Raw genomic sequence first — 26693 nt, 5'->3', positions numbered from 1 at the left:
ATATCCTTTCTCTCTCTCTCTTCTTCTTCTGGTATCCCTATAATGAGAATATTGTTCCATTTGGATTGGTCACACAGTTCTCTCAATATTCTTTCATTCTTAGATATCCTTTTTTCTCTCTGTGCTTCAGTTCCTTTGTATTCCTCTTCTCTAGTTTCTATTTCATTTATCTTCTCCTCCACCATAACCAAACTGCTTTTAATACCCTCCACTGTGCTCTTCAATGATTGGATCTCTGACCAGAATTCTTTCCTGCATTCTTGGGTATCTTTCCGTACCTCCATTAGCATGTTGATGATTTTTATTTTGAACCCCCTTTCAGGAAGAGTCATAAGGTCCATATCATTTAAATTTTTCTCTGGACTTATATTAATTTCACTCTGGACCAGATTCCTTTGGCATTTCATATTTGTATATGGCACCCTCTAGTGTTCAAAAGCTCTACTCTCTGGAGCTGCTCAGCCCCTGAAGCAATGTTGGGGTTTGCAAGGGAGTGGGATTGGTGCCTTGTGGGAAGGAAGGAGCTGTTTCCTGCTTCCCGGCTGCTATGCCTGTCTCCACTGCCTGAACCAGTGGGCTGAGCACACAGGCATAAGTTTTTGTCCCAGAGCAGCCGGATATGGATCTCTGCTTTCCACAAGTGGCTGGAATCTCAGTCTCTCCAGGAATTCTGCCTGTATTAGCTTTCCAACCCCATAATCATGTGAGTATCATGAAAACACCATGAAATGTAGGTTTGTGCTCCCAGAGCAGATCTCCGGAGCTAGGTATTCAGCAGTCCCAGGACTTCCACTCTCTTGCTGCTCCGTTTCTCTTCCTCCCACTGGTAAGCTGGGGTGGGGGAAGGGCTTGGGTCCTGCCCACCCACAGCTTTGGTATGTTATCCTATTCCCTGAGGTTTGATCTTTTCTCCAGGTGTATGCAGTGTGGCGCAGTCCTCTTTCCTGTTGCTCTATCAGGATTAGTTGCACCAACTATATTTTCTAATTGTATATGGTTTTAGGAGGAAGCCTCTGTCTCTCCTCTCACACCACCATCTTTAATCCTGGTGATGAGTTCTTTTAAGCCTGGGAGATGAAGCCACCCTACCATACCTCTTCTTCTTCTATTGAATATGTTTAGAAAAAAACAAAATTGAAATAAAAACTAGGAAGTTACCCATCTTCCCCCCTAACACACACAGCATAGAAAACAAAAATGAAATTTTGAATGCATTTGGGAAATAGGTTCAATCAGTAAGTTTCTTTGTCTGTAGTGTGCTCTTTAAATCTACCAGTGGGAATAAACATGTTTCTTGAGGACACAATTAGGAAACAGGTGTCTTAGAATTGTCTTAAGAACCAATTCAGATGAAGTATGTGAGTGTTCTTCAAAAAGTATTTATTTGAACTACACAAATGAAGGCAATTGAAACTTACCTCTTGCAAGTTATACCATAAATCAATAAAGAAAGAATTGGAAACAAAATGAGGGGATATGGGAGAAAGGCTAGGCCAGGGAAAGTCTGATTATCACATTACATCTAAAGAAATGGAAATTAGAGAATGGCCAAGTTAGGCAGCAAGTGGTGACTGGGCTCTAAGCTCTGCCACTGGGAGGGCACTTGATCTGCTTATTCCAGCTGTTTAGAGCTGGTGGCAGAAATACCCACGTGTAGGTGACAAAGCCTCTCTATGTGACCAAACTAAAGTCGGGCTCCTCTGAGCCCCCTTTTCAATAAGGCCTCATCCCTGGGCCCTCTCTTCAGCCTACTTAGTTTAGTTTTAGCAAGAATCCTGCTAAGTCAGTTTAGAAAGAATTCTGCACCCTTGATACCTGATCATCCTTGCTAACTGATCAAGTTCCTCATCTACCACCTTTGATGTACAAGTCCTTGACCTGTCTTCAGCAGAAATCCTGTTAAGTGGGTTTCGCAAGACTCCCCCTATCCTTGATGTCTGCCCCTAGCCATTTGCCATCCACTCACTCATCCCTCTGTTCACTGGCTGGAAATCCCTGGCTCTTTGCTGTATTCAGAAATAAGCCTGGTCGCTCTCCCCTATTGCTCTAACCTTGACGCCTATTGCAATGGTCCCAAATAAAGTCTCTCTTATCATTTTAATAAGTGGCAGAATAATTTTTTTTACTTTAACAGGGGTGAGGGATGGGGAGGACCCAGCACTCTCATGTTGTTGCCTTCAAACATTAGAACCCATCAAACAATCAGCTTTTCTTTTCTTTCATGTTCACCTACCAACCTCTGATGGATTCTGGCTCCCAAAGTTGTTTTCAGGCTGAAAGACTATCCCTCACCATTTCATAATTCTCACTGTGAATTAATAAATTTTGTATTGATTCTGGTGTATATATTACTATAATTAAGTTAAATCGTGGAGCAGTATCTCCAAGGTCAAACACATTGACAAAATTAAGTTTTGGGGATGGCAAAAGAGAGGACCTGAACTTGCGATCCAGCCACAGTGAGCAACAGCGCTTAAGAATCCCTGCTGGAGCTTAGATTGCACATCCACCTCAGGAACATGGGCAACCAGAGTTTTTGACAAGTGAATATGGAGTTAGAGAGGAGGTAATAATGTGGGTCATCCCAATTATTCTGACTGTTGCATTCAGAATTTAATCCTTCTTCTCTCTCACTGCCTATATCCTAAGATTTAGTTATATCTTGTTTTCCTACCATTCATCTCTTAGATCTACCCATGGTGTTCTCCTGACCTGGGAATCTTATCAAAATGCAGATTTTGGTTCAGAGGTCCTAGTACAGGTGGGGTCAGAAGTCTGCATTTCTAGAAAGCTCCGGGGTGTGCTGGTTCCTAGGGAACCGCCCCTCCCCCTTTGAGCACTAGAGGCAAGGCGCCATTATCACTAAAAGTATTGCCACAAGCTCCTAATTGGCCTCCTGCCTCTCTTTCCAATCCATTCTCCACCCAGGCTGCAGGGCCCTAGAGCCCTCAGATCCTGCTCCTGCGTCCCACTCGGCCTGCAGTCTCCCAGTCCTCTCAGGCCCACTTCTCCAGCTCTGATGAATTAGGCTCAGTTTCTATAAGCACTCTGTAATCTCTATTTCTGAGTTTTTTCCTACATTCTCCTCATCTGACAATCAGTACTTCCTTCTAATTCCCATCTTCACTCCCTCCCACACTTTCCCAAACTTTTGAAATCCAGCCATATATTCTTCCTCTGTGATTCTATAGCACACTGAAGATCTGCTATCATTGTGCTTATCAACCTATACAACTACTTCTCTCAAAATTCTACTATAGGAACATGAATGAAGGAGAGAGGTACCTGTATTTTCATTGTATCTCCATCACATTGTTTCACATATAGAAAATGTTGAAAAAAAAAATATATATATATGTATTATTGAACTGGAAAAAGGAGAGTATTCAGGAATTAGAAACCTGTAGGGGTTTTAAGTTTATATCTCATTTGGTCTTCTACATGAAGTCACAATCAGGGTTACTAAATGTTAAGGACAAAATTGATTCGATTGTCAAATTGAACCACAACCTTAAACTTTCTAACTACTTTAGAATAATACTAGGCTTGCAGTTCTATTTAAATTTTAAATTACCTAAGCAATACAGAATACATAGTTTATATAAAACAAGGCAGCCCTGACCAGCTGTTCTCTTTTTTTTACAGAAGTGCTACAAAATACAAATATAAATTGCAATAAGATATGCAAAATAAGGAAAGCCTGGATTATAAAAAGGCCAAAATGGAATCTTACCAAGAACAAAACAGGTACACATGCTTGACATCAAAGTCTATGTGGTTCAAGTACAGCAATTCAATGAACCTCAAATATTTTTAATATTTATATATTAAAAATATAATTGAAAATCTTGTCACATTTTTCTTTCACTATGCTTTTCTTAACAAGAGATTTGAAAGAATGGGAAAGGAAGTGCTAGGATCCAACTGGCCTTACTGTTTTTTCATTATTACCAGATCCTAAATCTCTCCCTTGATATGGCTGAGGGTTCTGGTGTAGAACAGATTACTCCATTCCCATCAAGGTATTATCTGAAATGGAAAAGGTCACTCCTAGGAGCTCACCTGCCTCACCCTGTAAATTCCTCACTGGTAAACAATGCTCCCATTGTCTTCCTTCATTCATGGCTCAGCACCATGCCTGTTAAGGGCCAGCAGCAGCTGCCCAAACTCAGAAAGAATGAAGAGAAAAGAAGAAACAGGGTAAACTGGAAATAGAAAGTGATTCAACGTATCAAAGTGTCTTTTTATATTCTGTGTGCCAGAATACTCAATATATTCATGGGTGTGCATTTATTTTAATACAAATACGATAAACCTATTATCTACTGAGTACCTCTTACATGTTAGAACGTTATACACATTATTTGTGAGAGCCAGGAAAGTTAGGTATTGTATTCCCCAGCCAAACCGAGGCCCAGAGAGAATCAGTCCCAGCTAGTCGCTGATCCAGGATTCAGACTTGGATCAACCTCATTTCTAAGGTCCTAATTCTTTTCTCTGAATCCTGCTGCCTTCGAGAAGGTAAAGCCCCCAAAACAATCTCACTGGAAATTCAATATTGTTTTCCTTTAGTTAAAAAAACAAAGACAGCAGGAAAAAGGAACGCATGTATGAACCGAGTCTATGGAGGGATCCAGAGAGCAAATGACCCGCCAAAGTCGACTGCTGTTTCCTCCCCCCTCCAATACTTCCCTCCCCGCAGGTGCACCTGTGGCTGCGGTCACCCAGGAAGGTTAAAAGCGCCGGGCCGGAGTGCGAACGTTATGGCGGCGACAGGAGGAAGTGCGGGAGAACTAACCGCAAGCGGACTGGAGACGTCAGGGAGTTTTTAAAATACGCATTTTTATCTGTCCTTGTTCATTTCTACTGCCACTTCCCCATTCAACTACTAGGTAATAGCCTCGTAATTCGCCGCTCTTCCAAATGGCCTTCCCCAAGCCCTCCTCCCTCTCCGGGAAAATAAGATCCTGTGTCTGAAATCTTCCAGGATTAAGCGACACATCCTTTACATGGCCTTCCAGGCCCTCCACGTTCTGGTCCCTGCCCTGTGCTCGGGCTTCCTCGTCTGGCCATGCACCCACCTGTTCACCGGGCCCCCGCCACCTTGGCCCTTGCCTCTAAGCTCCTTCGCACACTCTGTTCGCCTGTCCCTCGCGTTCCTCTTTACCAAGTCCCTCTCACTCGCACAGTCTCGGCTTCGATGCCACTTTTTAAGTGAGGCCTGTCCTGACTGATCACCTCCCCTGCAGCCTCCTCACCCACCATCTGATTAATCTACCCGAATGTGCTTCACCAACATTCTCCACGCCACCGAGCGCAATTTGCATTAAATGCTTGCCTGATTAGTTTTAACGTCTGCGAGTGCCACACGGGTTTAGCACTGTGCCTGCTAGGCGCACTGATGAACTTAAGAACTTTTGAATGAATGAACGGACGGATGGAGGGATTTCAGCTGGATCTTAGTTGTCACCATCATCATCCTACCATCACAAGTCCCCCAGTCCTATCATCACAACATACAGTCCCCCACTTGTACGCCCACCGGTGGGGCTGGCAAAGCCCTGCAGCAGAGCAATCTTTCTGGTGCGCCCACCGCGCGCCTCAGGGACTCTGGGGAGGGCCCCGGCACTGCATGGATCGCAGTAGGTCACACGGCCAGGTGTCTCCTAGGCGCCAGGTTCGCGCGCATTGGGGGCGGAGGGAAAAGGAGAGAGTGAAGCGAGTGCTCCGATTACTTAGCGGGGACCGCGGGCGCGCCTTTGCGCCTCGACGTCCGCCGCCGCCTGGGGCGCGACTTCCTCCTGTGGGGGCCGGCGCGCGGGGAGGGGCGGGGCGGGAGACGCCCCGGCCGGGCGGGCCGGGCCGCCCCAATGGGATTCGGTGGCGGGCGGAGGCTGCAACCTGCCCCGGCGCCGCGCTCGGCCGCGGAGGAGGCGGCCCGGCCCGGGTAGCGGCGGCGTCTGCGCGCCCGCCGAGGGGAGGCCGAACCTGCCAAGCTGGCGCCCGGCGGGGCCATGGTGATCGGCGCCCGCGGCGGAGGCGCGCTGGCGGGGGCTGCCCGGCGGGGCCTCCTGGCCCTGCTGCTCTTGGTGTCCTCCGCGCCCCGGCTGCGAGCGGAGGAGCTGGGTGAGTGGAGCGCGCCCGCGGGCGACGGGGCGGGGAGGCACGGAGCGTGGAGGAAGCCGGGTCGCCGCCTGGACCTCGCGCAGCCCTGCTCTCTCCCGTCGCCGGCTACTCGAGTTTAAACTAAGTCGCTGCGGTGCGGTTCGCCCCCTCCCTCACCACGATACCCCTTCCTAACCCCCAAACAGGGGAAGCAGCTTGGCGCCTCCGCTCTGCCTCACTTGCAGCCCCTCTCACGTTAATCTCCACACTTCCTGACCCAGCCGGCCCCTTCCGAAGCGGCCGGGCCCAGGGGTCGCGAGCTGACGACCCCGGCCGCCGCGGGAGAGACGAGTGCGGGGACATTCCAGCCCAGTTTTGGCGGAGCTGCCCGGTAGTTGGGCGGCCGGGCCCTCCCCGTCGCCTCTCCCCGCGGCGCGTCTGGAATCCGGCGTGTGCGTCTGCGGCTTGCCCGGAATGGTTGGGAAATGCTGCACCGAGCTTGGCCGCGGAAGCGGGCGGGCAGAGGCGGCAGCTCCTCATTCAGAAGAGTGTTGCCTGCTCCCCAACTTCGAATCACGTGCCTTGGCCTCCTCTTGGGTGTTTGAGTGTCGACTGCAGGCCAGGCTGGTCTTTCTCTGGATCTGGTTCGTCCTTGGCTTCAGGTTGGACCTAACGAACTCACAACCGAGTTTTCCAGTGCATAGTCCAAAGTTAACCGCCTTAGCAGCCCAGGAAAATCCCTGTTAATTAAGCTCCTCACTGATAGCAAGGGGCTACTTTCTGCTGAGATTTTTCAGTTCTTGTTTCTGTCCTACCTTACTTCTGCCCCTATACAACTGACGTTATTTTAATGGCAATGAGTGTATCCGGAATATTTTGACAGTTCCCCCATCCTCACCCCATGTTTTCTAATAAGACAAGAATCCAAACTAAACCAAATCCTGGCATTTTTTTTTTCACTGAACTGTGGATCCATTCCCAGTCTGAAACACTGATGATACTCAGGATGCAGAGCCTTGGTAGTGGTTTCTAAGTTTGCTTACATACCAATTTGTTAAAATTAATTAATCAATAGCAAGCTAAAGTTTAGACAAAATTTGTCTTGGCACTGTAGCATAATGCTAGGTATATCGTAAAAATTTAAGTTAATATGTACTCCTTTATTAAATATGTAGAATTTTGATCATGGGTGTGTTAAGCCTTTAAAAATGTTTCCCAAGTCACTGTTTGAAAATGCACTTTTATGACATCTATGAATTGGTCCCGCAATGAGTGCCTTTGGTAACCCGGCCAAAGCTGTCACCCGTCTTTCCAAATGAAGTGTCAGATGTTATATGGTCATACAGGCTGTTTGCTGGGTGTTTTGTAGAGCAGTTCTCTGGGAACAAGTGTGATTGTTTAATTCTTACTGAGTTTCAAATCTGGCCTTTATTGCAGTTGACTGAATATTTGTAAGCCTAGTCAATGAAATTATTAAGATGTTTTCCTCAGTCAGGTGACCCCAAGAAGCTGTAGTGTTTCCTTTGTAGGGCTGCTGCTTGCCTATCTGGTGCTTTTTTCTAAATTAATTTTTTTGAAAAAGTATCTACCCTTCCTAGTGTTGATAGCCTGCCCGGCCTGAGGCAGTAAGGCTTGATGCACAGAATTTGGGCTGATTTCTGCCCCTTCTTATACCTTGCTTCTCTGGACCCACTTAACTAAAGTTGGATATTTACACAGGTCATTTCATGTGATTTTTAACTTTACATTATATCACATGTAAGTGTTGATTCAGTTTGTATAAATCCATAGACTTGAACTTAGGTCTTATTACCTTGATTACAAGTTTTGTAGAATAAAATGCCCTTAATACATGTGATGAATTTATGCTAACTAAAATTTTCTGATTCTCTCCTCACCAAAATATTTGGAAATGGATATTAAATATTTCCTCCTTGTGTTTAAGTATTAGTGAAGAATAAAAATAAGCAGTTAATCTCTGACAAAACTTTTAAATAAGCACTTACTCTCTGAGGAAACTTTTAAACATGAAATTGGATGCTCAAAAATTGCCTTAAAAGTCAACTAACTCTAATTTTTGTTACTATTGAAAAGGCAGTTCTTAAGTCATCACTCCTTTATATTTGGTTAGACATGGGACAGCTGGTACCTGATGTTTGTGGTGAGTGGCTTTTAAAAGCTAACATAAGTTCATTCTGGTACCTTTTGCACTGGTGTGTGCACCCACCTCAGACTTCATCTGGGAGGTCTGGGATTCTGTCAGCCCTGTAACTGTAAGTTCCTGAGGGGAGCAACTAGGATGGTTTTTGTCTTCCTAGCACCTGACAAGGTGCTTAGTAAGTGTTTCTTGGGTTGAACTGAACAATCTCTTTATATTTAGGAAATATTTTCAAATTATTTCTTATTTAGTGGAAAATAAGTAATAAAGAGTCTGCTGAAATGCTTTATGAAGGTACCTCTAGTGCTTCCACTAATTAATTTTGTTTAGCAAGCTGAGCTTCCTTGGCATGCTTAGTTTTCTATGTAAGGGTGCCTTTGAAATTAAGCTGAAAAGCTGGAGCAGAAGGGAGCATGCCAGCAGAACAATACACACCATATCTTTTGGCTCTAGCAGATGTCATTTGTAGTACTCAGAAATATTGTTACACCAAATATTTTAGAAAAGAAAGAAGTAACATTAAAGATTTCATTAAATAGATGAGGATGTTATGAAAGCAGGATTTGACCTCTGAATAGTAATCCAAACTGTATTTATTAATTTTTCATTTCATAAGTTGAACCCTTTAACCCTTTGGTATTGAAACAGACTTGAAAATCATATTTTTTTAAAAAAGCCATAACTTGGAAATAATCAAGACATCTGACATTTATAAAGGATCATGTTTTTGTTTTTAAGATGTATGGGGAAGTTAAATTAATTGCAGCATTTAGCAAATGTTTCAGTCATGTTAAGGAAGAAACAAAACTTGTTCCTGGAACTATTTCCTATGGAATTTTGAACTTCCTGCTATATATGTCCTAAAGCATTAAGTCAGGTCAGCTCGAGTATTAAGCAACCAGTTGTTTTACATTTTTAAGAGGATAATACACATAACCTATCTAGAATTGCATATAGTACATAGTAAGAGCTCACAATAAATGCCTGCTGTCTTATTCTTCATTACTGTTCATTACTTTTAATTTTACAAATATGGGGACCCCTTTGTCCTGCCTTTCAGACTTCATTCTCTGCTAGACTCCCTTATACTCTGGTCATACTGGCTTTCTTGCTATTTCTCAAAGGTATCAGTCACTCTTCTACCTCAGAGCCTTTTTACATGTCATTCCCTCTACCTGGAAGAGCCTTGCCAAAAATATCCATGTGACTCCTTCCTCCTTTAGCCTTTGTTCAGATGTTGCCTCCTCTGGGAGAAGTTCCTTGACCACCTGTAACTCTCCTGCCATCCTATATTCCCCTTACCTGCTTTCAGTTTACCATCTTCCAACAGAATATACAGTTTTCATTTGTCTGTCTTCCCCCTACAAGAATATAAGGTCCATGAGGAGCTTTGTGCTTTGAACAGGGGCCAGCACATGATGGGTGCTCAGGAGGGAGGGCGTTCAGTAGGGGATACTGCTCCGTGAGGTTGGGTGAAAAGGCAGTGAAAACAGTTCCTGCCTGTTAAAGAGTCAGAGCTGCCTCTAGTTGAGAATCAAAACCTGAACAAGACAAAGTAATAAAATTGTATGTCTAGTCCAACTGTTGTTGGTAAATAAAAAGTCTGAAAATATGGATTTAAAATAGAGGAACTCATTCTGGTATATTCAAAGACTGGCACTGAGGATGAAAGGGAAAATAATGCCAGACTTTGAGACTGTTTTTTTCTCCTTAGACTGTAGAACAATTTTGTAACTGAAAGTCATGTTCATGTTGTCTTCCAAGATGTTCACTCTCTGCTTTGTGTATATGTATCTATATATAAAGTTGTTTGCCTTTAAGGTGGGGAAGACTTAATTGATGGGCTTTTCTAACCTGGTGATTTCTAACCTGATTTGGAAGTAAATTCTGTGAGCCCTCGTTTGCTGAGTCTAGATCAACAAACTGAAGTCGCCTGTCAGTGGGGTTGAAGAGAAGATTGGGGAGGGGGCAAGTCTGAGATCCATGAGACCAGAGATGAAATGGAGCCTTTTATCTTCACCCCTAGCATCTGGTACAATGCCTGGGTGAAATAGGCTCCAGATAACTATTTTCTGAGTTAATATGTGAATGCTGTAACTAAGGTTTGAAAATGGTTGGGAATCTCTGAGAGTCGTTTAAGGCAACACCAGGTAAGTGGCCATGAATTAGGTGCTGGCAGTCTTGAGAATGAATAGACAAGCAGGTGATATACTGATTTGGACTCAGTGAGTCAGTAGTCCCCTAGGATATGTAGATAGTTATTACCCGGAGGGCATGAGGGGTCGACTTTACCTCAAAGATTATTTGGGGACTGTGCTTAGATATTTGTGATATTAGCACTGTATTAAACCACACTATTGACATTTACTGCTACTTCTACTTGATCTATTAATCTAGTTTTTATGAACTATCTCTGAGAGCTATATGCTGTGTGAAAGTATACCCATTATTTGCAGAAATGTGCCTTGTATAGTAATTTTAGGTTAGGTGGATGTTTTTGTGGGAAGAGCTGCAAAGAATAACATTGAAACAAGGTAACAGCTAAGAGGTTCCATGGTACCCAGTTCCTCCCTTTTTATAAAGCTATACTGGAGGTTTTTTTAAGAAAAGAATAAATTTCTTTTAGGAATGTGCTTTCTTTCCTGGCTCCTTCCCCAAAGATCTTCCTCAGTGATTAAAAGGCAGAACAGTTGTAGAACAAAGCTTATCAATAAATAATATTATACTGATATATTATAATTCTGCAAGGAAGCTGTTATGCAGAGAACCACTAAGGACACCTTTTTGACATACACATACAAATATATATCCTTCCAACAAGTACACATATGCAAACACACAAACTTACGGACTGTCTACTGTCTACTGTTGTTTCACTAAAAAAGTTGCTATTAGTTTTTACTAAGAATTAGATAGACAAAATTTATATATATAAAATATGTGTAAGGTATAAACACTCAAACTAATAGCCGGATACTCACCTTACTACCTAATCACTATATGCCTTTATATTCTGCTTTTTCTCCAACTTAACATCTTATTAAAAGCTTTTTACCATACTATTTGGAAGAAAATTCTGAGTTATATATTTTTAGAAGTAACCTTCAGGTAAACCAAGAATTCATTTTTAAGTCATTTATGGCTACTGAGGAATATCCAACAGGAAAAGAATTTTTGTCTTGGCCAATCAGCTATAAATCTTGTCAAGATTCTTGTCTTGTGTCAAATAACTCTTCCTTGCTTATGAAGTCAGAAGTAACTTGCTTTGTCTATATTTGAAAAAACATTAACTTTAAATGTACTGAGTATCAGAAAGATAAGGTGTCTTTCTTGGTCCTCATTAAGTTTAATTTATTGATTTAACTTTAAAGGGATGAACTTTGTCAGTGATGAGACTATTTGGAGTTTATTTTTACTGAGAACCACATTTGTTTTTATATTCAAACATTTTCCAACTCAAATTGTGGCCACTGTCATAGCCTTTTTATTCAATGTCCAGTGTATTTACATATTGCTGAAGGGGAAAAAGAACAGTCCTTCTTTTCTTTAGTCACAAAATTAAATCCTTAGAAATTAGTGCCATGTGGCTCCATTTCATGATTATGTTTAGTGGATATGCCTACAGGTTGTGCATAAATGATTTTTATGGAGCACTCTATTGAAAAAAGAAAACAAAATTCTATTACACTATTATTTCTGACAAAGAACAAGGCCAATAGAGACTTAAAGTTATGAAGTACAGTTAAATGTAAATTGCCAGTGCATAAAATTTGCTACAGAGGAAAATGGTAAGCATCTCATCTCTGTGGGTATCACTTAAGTTTTAAATGGCTGAGTGAATTTAATTCAGCCTTTTTATTGTTTTCCACGAAAGCCAAGTTCAGCTCAGATTGACATGCGGTTGAGTTCAGCCCAAATGAGAAAACTGCTGAGACTTAATAGCCCATGGGACCACTGAAATGTGATATCTGTTTATTGAATTGCTCCCACTCCGAGGAGTTTAGAATGGAGGCTCCTTATTTTGAGAATTACATGAACCAAGGTTTGCCTTTTTGTTTTTTGCTTCTAGAAAGCCCCTGCTTTGCCAGAATAAAATAGAAGATAGCCTGGCTCTGCAGATGGGCCTTGTACCTGCTGTCAGTACTAGCTCAAAAGGGTCTAAAAATCTTTGTGATACTCTTGCATTTTGGTAGGAAATTTTTTTTTTCCGTCTTCTTTCTTCTTTTCCCTTTTTTATCTATGTTGCCACAGTTGCTGTGCTGTATTATTAACAGACACAATGTTTTTCCCCTAAGATATTCAAAATATGTTTAAGACTTTATGGCATTTCTTCCCTAAATATTTTATTTGCATCTATAAACATTTTCTTAACATAACCACGTGCCTTGGGCACATCTAATAATACCTAAATATTAATGGTAATATCAATATCATCTATTACTCAAGTCATATTCAAATTTCCCCAGTTAATCTAAACATGTCTTTTACTATTGCTTTGTATAAACAAGGATCCAAACTAGGTCCAAAACTTAGTTAGTTATTATGTCTCTTAAATCAGTTTTAATCTACAACTGACTCCTACCCACACACTTTTGTTTTTCTACAAGGAAATCAGGTCCAGTTGTTCTGTGCCAAAGCTCACATCCTAAATTGGACTGGCTGCTTCTGAGTGATGTGTCTTTTACTTGGTGCACTATCTGCCTCTGTATTTTTTTTATAATCCCGAAGTTAGACCTAAAGACTTGAGATTCAGTCTGTGTTTTAGTAAAAGTACCTCAAAGGTGTCCAGCACTAAATACTTGTATCACAAGATGTACATATTATTTTTATTATTGCCCCACTTTTAAGTGATGCTAAGAATGATCAGTGACTTGACAGTTTGATCCTTCCATTATAAAGTCACCTTTTCCTCTTATGACCTACAAGTAATCTGTGGGATAATTGTCTCAGTAAAACTACTGTTCCCCATCAACATTTCCCTCAATGGTTTAAGCATCCATTGATCCCTTTACTCGTTGAGTCAAATTTTGTTACGTAAATAAAGTTTTAAAACCCTGTTGTCATATGTATTTTTTGTTTTATCAGGTGTTTTTGCATCTAATTTAATCCCATCAAATCTGAGAGCTATGGAAGGAACTGCGATTGAGAGATCGAATCTGTTACACCAAGCATATTCCCTTTGTGTGTCCCACCTGGGATGAACATGCATATCCTACAGTTCTACATGTTTTAGGGTGGTCTGCTCTCCTTAATCTTCAAGGGAAGCTCATGTCTAAGGGAGATGAAGCCAAAAAAAGTCATGGAGGAACACAGTTTCATGGGGTTATCTGTACAACAAAGTCATAAATTAATAGTCTTTGGTTTCTCTTACTGGTGATCACATTTGCCACTGAAATATGAAGACTATTTAAGTCACATTTCATAGCTAACCATATGCTTTTATTGCATTGTCATAACTCAGAGTGCAGGCTGAAGAATGTGCAGAGGCTGTACAATTTCCAGGAATGTGCAATGTGATATGAGTTTGATAAGGCTTATTTTTTTCCTTTCCCAAATCTTTTGTTTCATACCTCAGTAGATGCGTGATAAGATGCCATCTCACTCCCAACTGAGATTTGCTATTTTCTGGTCAGTAAACATCGATTGCTTTTTCTTTATATTTGGTGCATACACATTATGTTCTCACAAACCTTCTTAACCTGTTTCTTTGTGTATTTTCCACCTTAATGCTCAAATAATTCCCTAATTGACACTTTTGTTTAGGTTCAGAAATGTCACCCTGGCTTAAATATAGATCCTTAAATTTATTATTGCCTGTCCTGGACTTATAAGTGAAATCTTGAGTGGAAATAGGTGTCAGAGAATTGAAAATAGATAATTGAGAATATGTCCCTTAAATGGAAATAGATAGTTAAAGATAGCTCAAGGATTTTTCATTTCTAAAAAATGAAGTCATCTATTAATATGAGGGCTTTTTAAATATCTTGCTACTCAGAGTGTATCTTACAGGGACCAGCAGAATGGTCATTACCAAGAACTGTTAGGACACACAGAATTTTGAGGACCTGCATATCAACAATGTTGGTGTGAAGACCACACAGAGAAGGGTAAAGTGGCAGAGCCACAATCAGTCGGGACCCAAGCCCTTCCACCATACCAGCCCACAGGCAGGATGAAGAGGAATGGAGCAGGGAAGGGATACGTGTTCAGGAACTCTGCACACCTGGCCCTGGAGTGCTGCTCTGGGAACATGAGTCCACATTGTGTCAGGCTTTGGTGATTAGTGGGCCTGGACACCAGGGAGAATTGGAGCACTGTGGGAGGCTGAGACTGCAGCTGCTTGTGGAGGACAGACACACTCCATTGGTCCCACTGAGACCCAGCACAGGCAGCAGTTTGAAAGGCTTACCAGCAGAGGGAAGTGTGCCAGAGAGGCATGGGTTGAATGGAGCTGTCTCTGCAGGAGAAAGGGCAGGTGGATGACACTTCCCCAGCCTTCCCTTTGCCCAATTGGCCAGGCTTTCATGGGAGCCTCAAATGGTCTATTTCCCTTGCTGATGGCTCAGCCCCCCAGGGCACTTCCCTGCATACTGCCCACATGCCTGGCCTTCTCTGCCCAACAGCATCAGACTTTGCTGCCTGGCAGGTAGAGGGAGATTTTGCTACTTGGCAGACAGACGGAGACTTTCCCAGCTTTCTTGGCCCTATCTCAGACCAACTGGCATGCCATTTGGAGGAGCTAGCACCGAGTGTTCCTCCTCGCTGACATCCCAGAGCTGCATGCCTGACCTGCGCACTCCATTAGCCCAGCAGCTCCACCATCTCTGCAAGGCAGGAGAGGGTGGCCCCATCCACAACCATCCCAGCAGAAGCACCACTGCTCAGCTCATCACAAAAGACACACTGAGGCGAGCTGCCACACAGAGCAAGCTGAGATAGGCCACTGTCAATAGACAGACAGAAAGATGGCCCTGCCCATAGACCTACAATAGCAACTGGGGCTCTACTGCAAAGGAGAGAGATGTAATAAACATATCTCCATAAAGTTTGGAGGAGGAGAAAGAATAAAGAAGAAGTACTTTTAGATTGTGTTTGAAATAGACTGATCATCAATTTAATATACACTGTTATATAGTTAAGAAGCTATCCATAAACCTTATGGTAACCACAAACCTAAAGCCTATAATATGTATACAAAAAATTAAAACAGAAATCCAATCTCAACACTAAAGAAAACTGTCAGTAACAAGAGAAGAGTATAAGGTGAAGAAAAGAACAGAGAGGAGCAACAACAACAAAAAACAACCAAAAAACAATTTAAAAATGGCAGTAAGTACATACCTATCAAAAATTATCTTAACTATAAATAAACTGAATGCATCAATGAAAAGACATAGGGTGCAGAATGGATAAATAAACAAGACCCATCTATATGCTGCCTAAAGAAACTCATTTCAGACCTAAAGACAGACACAAACTGAAAGTGAGCAGATGAAAAAAGATATTTCATGCAGGTAATAGACAAGAGCAGGAATAGCAGTACTAAATCAGACCAAATAGACTTCAAAACAAAGAGAGTAATAAGAGATAAAGAAGGATATTACAAAGGGATCAGTACAACATGAAGATATAACCATTATAAATATCTGTGCACCAAACATAGTGCCTAAATATGTAAAACAAATACTAACAGAATTAAATGGGGAAATAGACTGCAACTCATTCATAGTAGGGAACTTTAACATGCCCCTTACATCAATGGACAGATCAAACAGACAGAAAATAAATAAGGAAACAGAGGTACTGAACAAGATGGACTTAACAGAGATCTACAGGGGATTCCACCTAAAAGCAGTAAGAAGTGATTTTTCTCAAGGGCACATTGAATATTCTCCAGAATTAATTACATACTAGGCCACGAAAAGAGCCTCAATGAATTCAAAAAGATTGAAATTGTACCAAGCAACTTCTTAGACCACAGTGATATGAAACTAGAAGTACACAAAGAAAAAAACCCACCAACAACGTGGAAGCAGAACAACATGCTTCTACATAAACAATGGATCAACAAACAAATCAAAACAAATCAAGCAATACATGGAGACAAAAGATAACAAAAATACAACAATCCAAAATTTGTGGGAAGCCACAAAAGCATTTCTAACAAGAAAGTACATAGCAATACAGGCCTACCTCAGGAAACAAAAGCAATGCCAATTAAACATCAACTAGCAAAAGAAGACCAAATGTAACCCAAAGTTGGTAGAAGGAGGGAAATAATAAAGATCAGAGCAGAATAAATAAATAGAGAAGAATAAAACAATAGGGAAAAAAAATCAATGAGACCAAGAGGCAGGTCTTTGAGGAAATAAAATACACCAACCCCTAGCCAGACTTATCAAGAAAAAAGAGACAGTACACAAATAAACAATCAGAAATGAAGAAGAAATAGTCACAAGAAATACTACAGAAATACAAAGAATTATTAGAGAATTTCATGAAAAATTATATGCCAGTAAACTGGACTACCTAGAAGAAATGGACAGATTCCTAGAAAAATACAACCTTCCAAGACTGATCCAGGAAGAAACAGAAAATATGAACAGACCAAATACCAGTAACAAATTGAATTGGTAATTCAAAAAATTCCCAACAGACTAAATACCAGTACCAGATGACTCCACAGCTGAATTCTACCAACCATTTGAAGAAGAGCTATTACCCATCCTTCTTAAAGTATGCCAAAAAGTAGAAGAGGGAGTACTTCTAAACTCATTCTATGAGGCCGGCATCACTCGAATACCAAAACCAGACAAAGACACTACAAAAAAAACCCCCAAAAATTATAGACCAATATATGAACATAGATGCAAAAATCCTCAACATATTAGCAAACCAAATTCAAAAATACATCAAAAGGATATCCATCACACAACCAAGTGAAATTTATTCCAGGGAAGCATGGATGGTTCATTATCCATAAATCAAAAAATGTGATATACCACATTAACAAAAAGAAGGATAAAAATGACATGATCATCTCAATACATGCAGAAAAAGCATTTGACAAAACTCAACATCCATTTATGATAAAAACTCAAGAATATGGATATAGAGGGTACATACCTCAACATAATAAAGGCTGTATATGACAAACCCACAGCTTACATCATATTCAGTGGTGAAAAGCTGAAAGCTTTTCCTCTAAGATCAGGAACACAACAAGGATGTTCACTCTCACCACTTTTATTCAATATAATACTGGACTTTCTAGCCACGGCAGTCAGACAAGACAGAGATAAAAGGCATCCAAATTGGTAAGGAAGAAGTAAAACTGTCACTATTTGCAGATGACATGATATTATACGTAGCAAGCCTTAAAGACTCCACCAGAAAACTATTAGAACTACTGACTGGATTCAGCAAAGTTGTAGGATACAAAATTAATACACAGAAATCTGGTGCATTCCTTTGTACTAACAACAAACTAGCAGAAAGACAAATTGGGAAAACAATTCCACTAACAACTGCATCAACAAGAATAAAATACCTAGGAATGAATCTAACCAAGGAAGTGAAAGACCTGTTCTCTGAAAACTGTAAGACACTCATGAGAGAAATTAAAGAAGACACAAATAAATGGAACTCTATCCCATGCTCATTGATAGGAAGAATTAATATTGTCAAAATGGCCATCCTGCCCAAAGCAATTTGCAGATTCAGTGCAACCTCTATGAAAATATCAACAGCATTTTTCAATGAACTACATCATATAATACTAAAATTCATATGTAACCCCAAAAGACCCCCATATAGCCAAAGCAATCCTGAGAAAGGAGAACAAAGTTGGGGGTGTTATACTCCCTGATTTCAAGCTATACTACAAACCTATAGTAATCAAAACAATATGTTGCTGGCACAAGAACAGGCCCATAGATCAATGAAACAGAATAGAGAGTTCAGATTTAAATCCACACATATATGTTCAACTAGTATATGATAAAGGAGCCATGAATATACAATGGGGGAAAGATACTCTTCAATAACTGGTGTTGGGAAAATTGGACAGCTACATGGAAGAAAATGAAGCTGGATTACTGTCTAACTTTTAGACAAAAGTGAACTTGGAATGGATCAAAGATATAAATGTAACACATGAAACTGTAAACTCTTGGAAGAAAACATAGGCAAAAATATCTTGAATATAAGCATGAGCAATTTTTTCCTGGACATATCTCCTTGAGCAAGGGAAACAATACAAAAATGAATAAATGGTACTACATTAAACTGAAAAGCTTCTGTATAGCAAGGACACCATCAACAGATCATAAAGACAACCTACAGCATGGTAGAATACATTCATAAGCAAGTTATCCAATAAGGGTAACATCCAAAATATATAAAGAACTCATACAATTCAACAACAACAACAAAATAACCTGATTAAAAAGTGGGCAGAGGACCTGAACAATCACTTTTACAAAGAAGAAATACAGATGGCCAACAGGCACAGGAAAAGATGCTCCCTATCGCTAATCATCAGGGAAATGCAAATCAAAACTGCAGTGAGATATCACCTCACAGCAGCTAGAAAAGCCACTATCCGAAAGACAAGAAATAACAAGTGTTGGTGAGGATGTGGAGAAAAGGGAATCCTCCTATGCTGTTAGTGGAAATGTCAATTGATGCAGCCACTGTGTAAAGCAGTATGGAGATCCCTCAAAAAACTAAAAATAGAAATACCATATGACCCTGTAATTCCACCTCTAGGAATTTACCCAAAGATATCAAAATCCTTGATTCAAAAAGATATATGTACCCCTATGTTTATTGCCACATTATTTACAATAGCCAAGTTATGGAAGCAACTAAAGTGCCCATCAATAGATGAATGGCTAAAGAAGTGGTACACATACACAATGGAATATTATTCAGCCATTAAAAGAAAAGTCCTCCCATTTGAGACAGCATGGATGGACCTAGAGGGTATTATGCTAAGTGAAATAAGCCAAGCAGAGAAAGACAAATACCATATGATTTCACTTATTTGTGGAATATAAAAACAAAGCAAAACGAACAAAATAGCAGACTCATAGACACTGAAAAGTGGTGGTTATCATAAGAGAGGGTTGTAGTGGGTGGGTTGGGAGAGTGAGGGGATAATAGGGCAGAAAAATTCTCAATCATAATACAAGTTGGTCATGGGGTGGTAATACAGCATAGAGAATGTAACCAGTGATTCTATAACATCTTCATATGTTGACAGAGATAGTAACTGCATTGTGGGGTTGAAGACTTAATAATATGAGAAACTGTTGAATACCTGTGTTGTATAGTTGAAACCAATATAAGATTATATGTCAACTATACTTCAAAAAAAGGAAATGGATAAGCCTTTATTTAGCCTTAAAAGAAAGTGATGGAATTTCTCTCAAGTTTTTTAAGAAGCCTTGAATTAAACATGGCTCTTTTATTCATGAGACAGAAAGAGTAATTCTGCTGCTAAGCAGTGTTGTGAGTTTGGGCAGTGTCTTAAGCCCCCTGCCTCGGTTTCCTTGCCTCTAAAATGGGTGACTTTGGCCCTCACAGCCTTAGAGTGCAGTGGCTGAATTCCATATTTTCTGGATTCAGACAGGCGAGGTTCAGATGCCAGCCTGGCCATCTGGGCTGAGTTACTCAGCTTCTCAGAGTGTAAACACACATAGAACAGTGATAATAAGAGAGACATGCTAAAGAAAGAGTGCTGTGGGCTTCAGTTTCTGTATTTATTAGACATATTCTTTCTTATAAACTACTTGATATGTTCTTGGAGTTTGAGATACTACTTTTTTTTATATGTCCATCTGTATATATATATGTGTGTGTGTGTGTGTGTGTGTGTGTGTGTGTGTGTGTATTTGGAATGTTTCATAATTTTTAAAAAGAGGGCTCATATCTATCAATTATGATTGTCAAGAAGATTAAATAAGATAATATAAAGTCCCTTAGAACGTTCTGTATCTGTCACCTTTTACAATGAATGCTTGGTAAATAATTGCTAATTTATTTAATTAACTTAAATGGTAATAAATGCTAATTGCTATAAATGCTAACTATAATAAATGCTAATTAGTAAAAGCCCCTTTACAATTACTTTTTGATTTTTCCCCTATTCCATTAACATTTTGGTGCGCTTTTTTTTTGAAAAATATGTCTGTAAGGTGAAAACGTGTGTGTGTGTGTGTGTGTGTGTGTGTGTGTGTATGTGTATGAGAGGGAAATATTTACTTTTAACTTCTAAAGCTCAGATTAACTTTGTTTTTGATAATATTGGATTTTTTGGACTCCAGAAAGAGAAGTCAATATCCAACAATTTATCTGATTTATTATTATATTTAATTATTATAATTATTATATCATTAGTATGTTATCTGATGGCAATATGCATATTTAACATGGAGCCAAAATTAGGAAATACAGCATGTTGTAGAAGTAGGAAAGATTTCTCTCATTTATCTTCACTTTCAGCAATTGCAGCTTGGACATTATACTAACATCCTAACATTATTAGTAAAGGGCAGCAGCCGCTTCTCTCCAATTCCTTATCCAGAGCATCTGTTCAACAGAGATAAAATAGTTGTCTTAAACTTGTTTTGTTCTATAATCAAGTTTTTTCCTCACATTACCATCTGTGAAATTAAGAATCTTCTCCCAAACAATGTGTCTAATTTGTTGCTGATTCTCCCAAAGCACTTGTAATACAATTATAGTAGGGAAAATCTTGCTGTTGAATATCAGTCACATGGTACAAATTCAGTATCATTTTTAGAACTCTAAAGGCCAAAATCCACTTCTTCACACCTGATTCTTAATCCCAGAAGCCCCATTACAAGATCTATGTGTGTCCCACATTTGATTGCCTGGCCCAGAGTTGTCCAGTATGTCGCACAGAATGCTACCCCTGGGAGATTCCCATTGAGGAAAGAGTTCCCTGGGCATATTACAGCCTGTGTTCCATGTTAGAGCTTCACTGTGTACTGCAAGAGGTTTGAGATGTCCTATGGTGAAGAAAAAGTTGGAATTCTGCAAGGTCATTTACCTTGCAACTCTTTTCTGGAGATGAGGGCTTGACCTCCTTGTAAGCCTTCTCAGGGCTTAGGGATCCACAGTGCCCGCTTTGGGAGATCCTGGGCTAGCTGTTAGCGAGTCCTAGATAAATACTGGGGGACACATTCCAATTAGACCTTTTTGCAGTTTGGAGCACTCACCACACACAGCCTCCTTCATCTTTACCACACCCATTTATGGTTGATCATTTTAAAGATGAGAGAAATTGATAAATACAAATTGGGTAATTTCTTAAGAACATAGAGCTGATGAGTGATGGAATTTGGATGAAGTCAGCTAATTCAAAGCAATAATTCTTAATACTTTAAAATAAAAATTTAGCAGTTAAAATATATTGAATTCTTACTATACATCTCTATGCTCAATACTTTACTAGCATTATCTCATTTAATTCTCATGATTTCCCTGTGAGTCAGGCACTATCATTGCCTATGTATTACAGATGATGAATTGAAGCTTAGGGAGGTAAAAAGACTCACCCAAGACCACACAGCCATTACTGGGCAGGAATCCACTATCATAATCACTGTGCTTTGTCACCTCCCAAGTACATGGAAATAATTTGCAAGATTACAAAAAGGATAGGGGTGCACTCCCCCACCCCCGCCCAACCTTTCAGTGATCTTTTACTTTTCATTAGGGATCACAGGACTGGAGAGTGACCAAGAACTTACTAGTCTTCACTGGTTTTACTTGTAGCACATTAACCAATAGCATTAAACTAGTTTTTAAATTTTTTCCCCATTGGGAGTAAATGATATGTTACATTAAAATTATTCATGTCTTTGCACACTGCTGGTAACAGTCTCACATTATGTAGAGAGTCTTGGATAGAACCTCTTGAGATGATTCATTTTCATGCATTCAGGTTTGATTAAATTATTCTTTTAACTGATGGAAAATGTTATGTTGAGATTTACAAGGAAAGACTTTTTTGACAGTAAGTCCCTGTGTTTCCTTTTATTTTACTTTTGAATGTGTTTCATAGACAGAGGCAAAAGTGTCATCTTCATTACATCATCAGTCGTATCATTAGCTGTCTACTTTATACATAATGAGAATAAGGCTTAAAGAGGTTCTAAACAGCTTTGCAGAACTTGGTCATGTGTTTCTAGTCTATAGTTACGACTTCTTTCAGCAAAGTATTAACCATTTTCCTTCCTAGAAAACTAAAGATTTTTTAATAATTGAAGTTTAATCATCATAACTTCTGTTTTACTCTTTTTATTCTCACAGAACCACTTAGGCCCTCCTGCCCTTGTCTTTCTATTCCTTTCCAGGCAACAAAATAAAAACAAAGAAAAATAAAAATAAGTACAGTTGGAGAAGAGCAAAGTTTGTACGACAGTATGACTGATCGTCAAATTAGTAATACCTTGGGAAGTCTGCTCACTTTGCCATCAGACAAAGAACTGTAATAATTGTAAGCTCCCTTTTGTGGTTGAAAAGATTGTAGTCATCAAGGACTCACTTGATTTTAGACATGGGAAGAAATTTTCTTACACCCACACGTGGATGATTGTGTATGTGTTGAGGCCTGTTGTAACTTGAATATTAGAAGAGCAAGGGTACAACTGTAATGAAATCATCTTTCTAGAAATTGTTTCTCTCTTATGATAGTTTAGAGCACTATTACCCAAGTTGCAGGTTGTGATCCGTTAGTAGGCAATAAAATCAGTTCAGTTGACTCAACCAGCATGCTTTTAATGTAAAAGTGTAATGGAATAAAATAGGGAATATCGCAGTGCATTACAAACAGTAAAAAGAATTATAACAGACTTTTGCCTGTTTGTGCATGTATATGCTGTGTGCTTAGGTTGTAACGAAAAATCTGTATTCTAACTATGGGTCATAATGACCAAAGTTTGAAGGCTGCGAGCTTATTCTAGGGACTAGTTAATAATTAATCTTAAAGGTATTTTTGCAGTACTTCTTTACTTCTTCCAAACAATTTTTCAACAAGTATAGTTCAGTTAAAAGTTTTCTTTTTAAGCCTCAATCATGCTTTGTACTGTTGTGGAACTTAGCCCATAACAGGTGTATCTTAATTTCGCCTTTCTGTTTAGTGCAGCATGACTGCTTATCGAAGGGAAATAGTCTTTTAAGGAAGTTAATTGTTTTCCTTTCTTAGTGGGTGGAATTAGAGTAGACTAAATAAACGGTCGACTCGAGTAGACAAGCATCTAGGATTTGTTTTAAGCTTACTTAGAAAATACCTTGTATATCACTGCTTCCAGAGACTCTGAGCTCCTTTAAGTGAGAACTGTATTATACTCAGTTCCTAGCTGTTGAGTGTTTTACTGACTCTTTGGGCATATTGGTTATAGAGACGTCTTCCAGTCCATGCTTTAAGGTTAATGCTGAAAGTAGCATTAGGTGAGTGTAATATTTTTAATTATATTTTTCTGATACATATGTATAATACATACAATGTATTCATGTAGAAAATTTAGAAAAATTTGTAAATAAAATGAAGATCACTTGTAATCTCACACCATAGAAATAAACACTGTAAACATTTTTCCTTCATATCTATATGTGTACTCTATTTTCTGTTTTAAATTTAAATAGACTTTAAATTAAATTAAAAATGACTTTAACCTTTCCTTAATATCATTGCTTGGAGATATCATCATTTGTTCTTTTATAATTTAGATTGTTTCCAAATGTTGTGAATAAAATACTTAAGTTTTATAAGGAGATCACATGGGGAGTTACAAAATACTAATAAGTACTTGCAGCTTTTTCCAAAATACACACATCCTCCCCCCAGTTTTAGTTTTGTAAGTTATTTTGAGGAGGAGTTTTAGGCCCAGTGGTTTAGGCCCATCATGGAGTGACCACCTTCAGATACTCCACAAGGGAGAGAAGAGCTTTCAGTCTGAGGAGGAAATGATACACAGTTTAGTCATCATGTGCTTTGGCAATTAAATTACAGTTCAAAGGAAGAAAAAGATAAACATTGTGTGGCAGCCACTTTGGAAGAGCAGACAAATTCCCTGTGACGGAGCTTCCTCCTTCCCCCTTCCTTCCGCAGTCCCCCCTTTTGATGTTAGGTAGGTGGCAGTTTCATCTGGCTGTCACCATGTACTTCTGGGTCACTGTGACCCACTGCCCACCAGGCCTCCCAACACCACATGGTGCGTAATCATAAAACCAAGGTTGTATTTCTTCCGTTAAATATTGACCTTTATTTCTTTTCATTTCAATTAAAAACAAAACAAAACAAAACCTGTGAACTCCCATCATCCATTTACCACAACTGTCAATGTTTTCCCATCTTTTTTCATACATCCCACTCCTTCCCTTTAGCTGGAGTATTTTAAGGCAAATCCCAGATGTCATGTCATCCTGTCATTTCATCCCTACATATGTCAGTAAGCATCCCTGAAAAAATATATTTTCTTTTATAACCTCAATATCATTATCATACCTAATAAATGAATAATAGTGAATGAGTGAATAGTACTTTCCTGATACTAATACCCCAGTTACCGTGTTTTAAGTGGTTTTGTAAGGTTTGTTTTTCAAATCAAGTTTCAAACAAGATTCACTTGGTTGTTGTGACTCTTAAGTGTCCTTTAATCTTTTTTTTTTTTTTTTTGCTTTAAGCTAATGTTTAATTTTTTTTTGGTGTCATTAATCTACAATTACATGAAGAACATTATGTTTACTAGGCTTCCCCCTTCACCAAGTCCCCCTCACATACCCCTTCACAGTCACTGTCCATCAGTGTAGTAAGATGCTGTAAAATCACTACTTGTCTTCTATGGGTTGCACAGCCCTCCCCATGCCCCCCACGCACTATACATGCTAATCGTAAGGCCCCTTTTCTTTTTCCCCACCCTTATCCCTCCCTTCCCACCCATCCTCCCCAGTCCCTTTCCCTTTGGTAACTATTAGTCCCTTCTTGGGTTCTGTGATTCTGCTGCTGTTTTGTTCCTTCAGTTTTCCTTTGTTGTTATACTCCACACTCATACTCCACATATGAGTGAAATCATTTGGTACTTGTCTTTCTCCGCCTGGCTTATTTCACTGAGCATAATACCCTCTAGCTCCATCCATGTTGTTGCGAATGGTAGGATCTGTTTTTTTCCTATGGCTGAGTAATATTCCATTGTTTATATGTACCACATCTTCTTTATCCATTCATCTACTGATGGACATTTAGGTTGCTTCCATATCTTGGCTATTGTAAATAGTGCAGCAATAAACATAGGGGTGCATTTGTCTTTTTCAAACTGGAGTGCTGCATTCTTAGGGTAAATTCCTAGAAGTGGAATTCCTGGGTCAAATGGTATTTCTATTTTGAGTTTTTTGAGAAACCTCCATACTGCTTTCCATAATGGTTGAACTAATTTACATTCCCACCAGCAGTGTAGGACGGTTCCCCTTTCTCCACAACCTCGCCAACATTTGTTGTTGTTTGTCTTTTCGATGCTGGCCATCCTTACTGGTGTGAGGTGATATCTCATTGTGGTTTTAATTTGCATTTCTCTGATGACAAGCGATGTGGAGCATCATTTCATGTGTCTATTGGCCATCTGAATTTCTTCTTTAGATAACTGTCTATTCAGCTCCTCTGCCCATCTTTTAATTGGATTATTTGCTTTTTGTTTGTTGAGGTGTGTGAGCTCTTTATATATTTTGGATGTCAACCCTTTATCGGATCTGTCATTTATGAATATATTCTCCCATACTGTAGGGTACCTTTTTGTTCTGTTGATAGGGTCCTTTGCTGTACAGAAGCTTTTCAGCTTGATATAGTCCCACTTGTTCATTTTTGCTTTTGTTTCCCTTGCCCGGGGAGATATGTTCATGAAAAAGTCACTCATGCTTATGTCCAAGAGATTTTTGCCTATGTTTTTTTCTAAGAGTTTTATGGGTTTATGACTTACATTCAGGTCTTTGATCCATTTCGAATTTACTTTTGTGTATGGGGTTAGACAGTGATCCAGTTTCATTCTCTTACATGTAGCTGTCCAGTTTTGCCAGCACCATCTCTTGAAGAGACTGTCATTTCCCCATTGTATGCCCATGGCTCCTTTATCGTATATTTATTGGCCCTATATGTTTGGGTTAATGTTTGGAGTCTCTATTCTGTTCCACTGGTCTGTGGGTCTGTTCTTGTGCCAGTACCAAATTGTCTTGACTACTGTGGATTTGTAGTAGAGCTTGAAGCTGGGGAGCGAGATCCACCACACTTTATTCTTCTTTCTCAGGATTGCTTTGGCTATTTGGGGTCTTTGGTGGTTCCATATGAATTTTTGAACTATTTGTTCCAGTTCATTGAAGAATGCTGTTGGTAATTTGATAGGGATTG

The 26693-nt window shown here is 39.7% G+C and overlaps 1 protein-coding gene across 2 annotated transcripts in view; it reads left to right on the top strand.

The window, feature by feature from the left end:
- The first annotated feature begins 5876 nt into the window (after window positions 1-5876).
- The window catches only part of DCBLD1 (discoidin, CUB and LCCL domain containing 1), a 67635-nt gene continuing 46818 nt past the window's right edge, over window positions 5877-26693 (top strand). The window contains exon 1 of one of the 2 annotated variants that reach the window (XM_036925034.2): window positions 5877-6126. In XM_036925034.2, coding sequence (XP_036780929.1) covers window positions 6015-6126 — 112 coding nt within the window. In that variant the 5' untranslated portion in view covers window positions 5877-6014. The remainder of the gene's footprint in view (window positions 6127-26693) is intronic. The other variant, XM_036925033.2, reaches the window with a different exon arrangement.

Source organism: Manis pentadactyla, chromosome 12, assembly GCF_030020395.1.
Source record: "Manis pentadactyla isolate mManPen7 chromosome 12, mManPen7.hap1, whole genome shotgun sequence".
NCBI classification, from domain to species: Eukaryota; Metazoa; Chordata; class Mammalia; order Pholidota; family Manidae; genus Manis; species Manis pentadactyla.
This window is presented reverse-complemented; position numbering and strand designations above follow the sequence as displayed.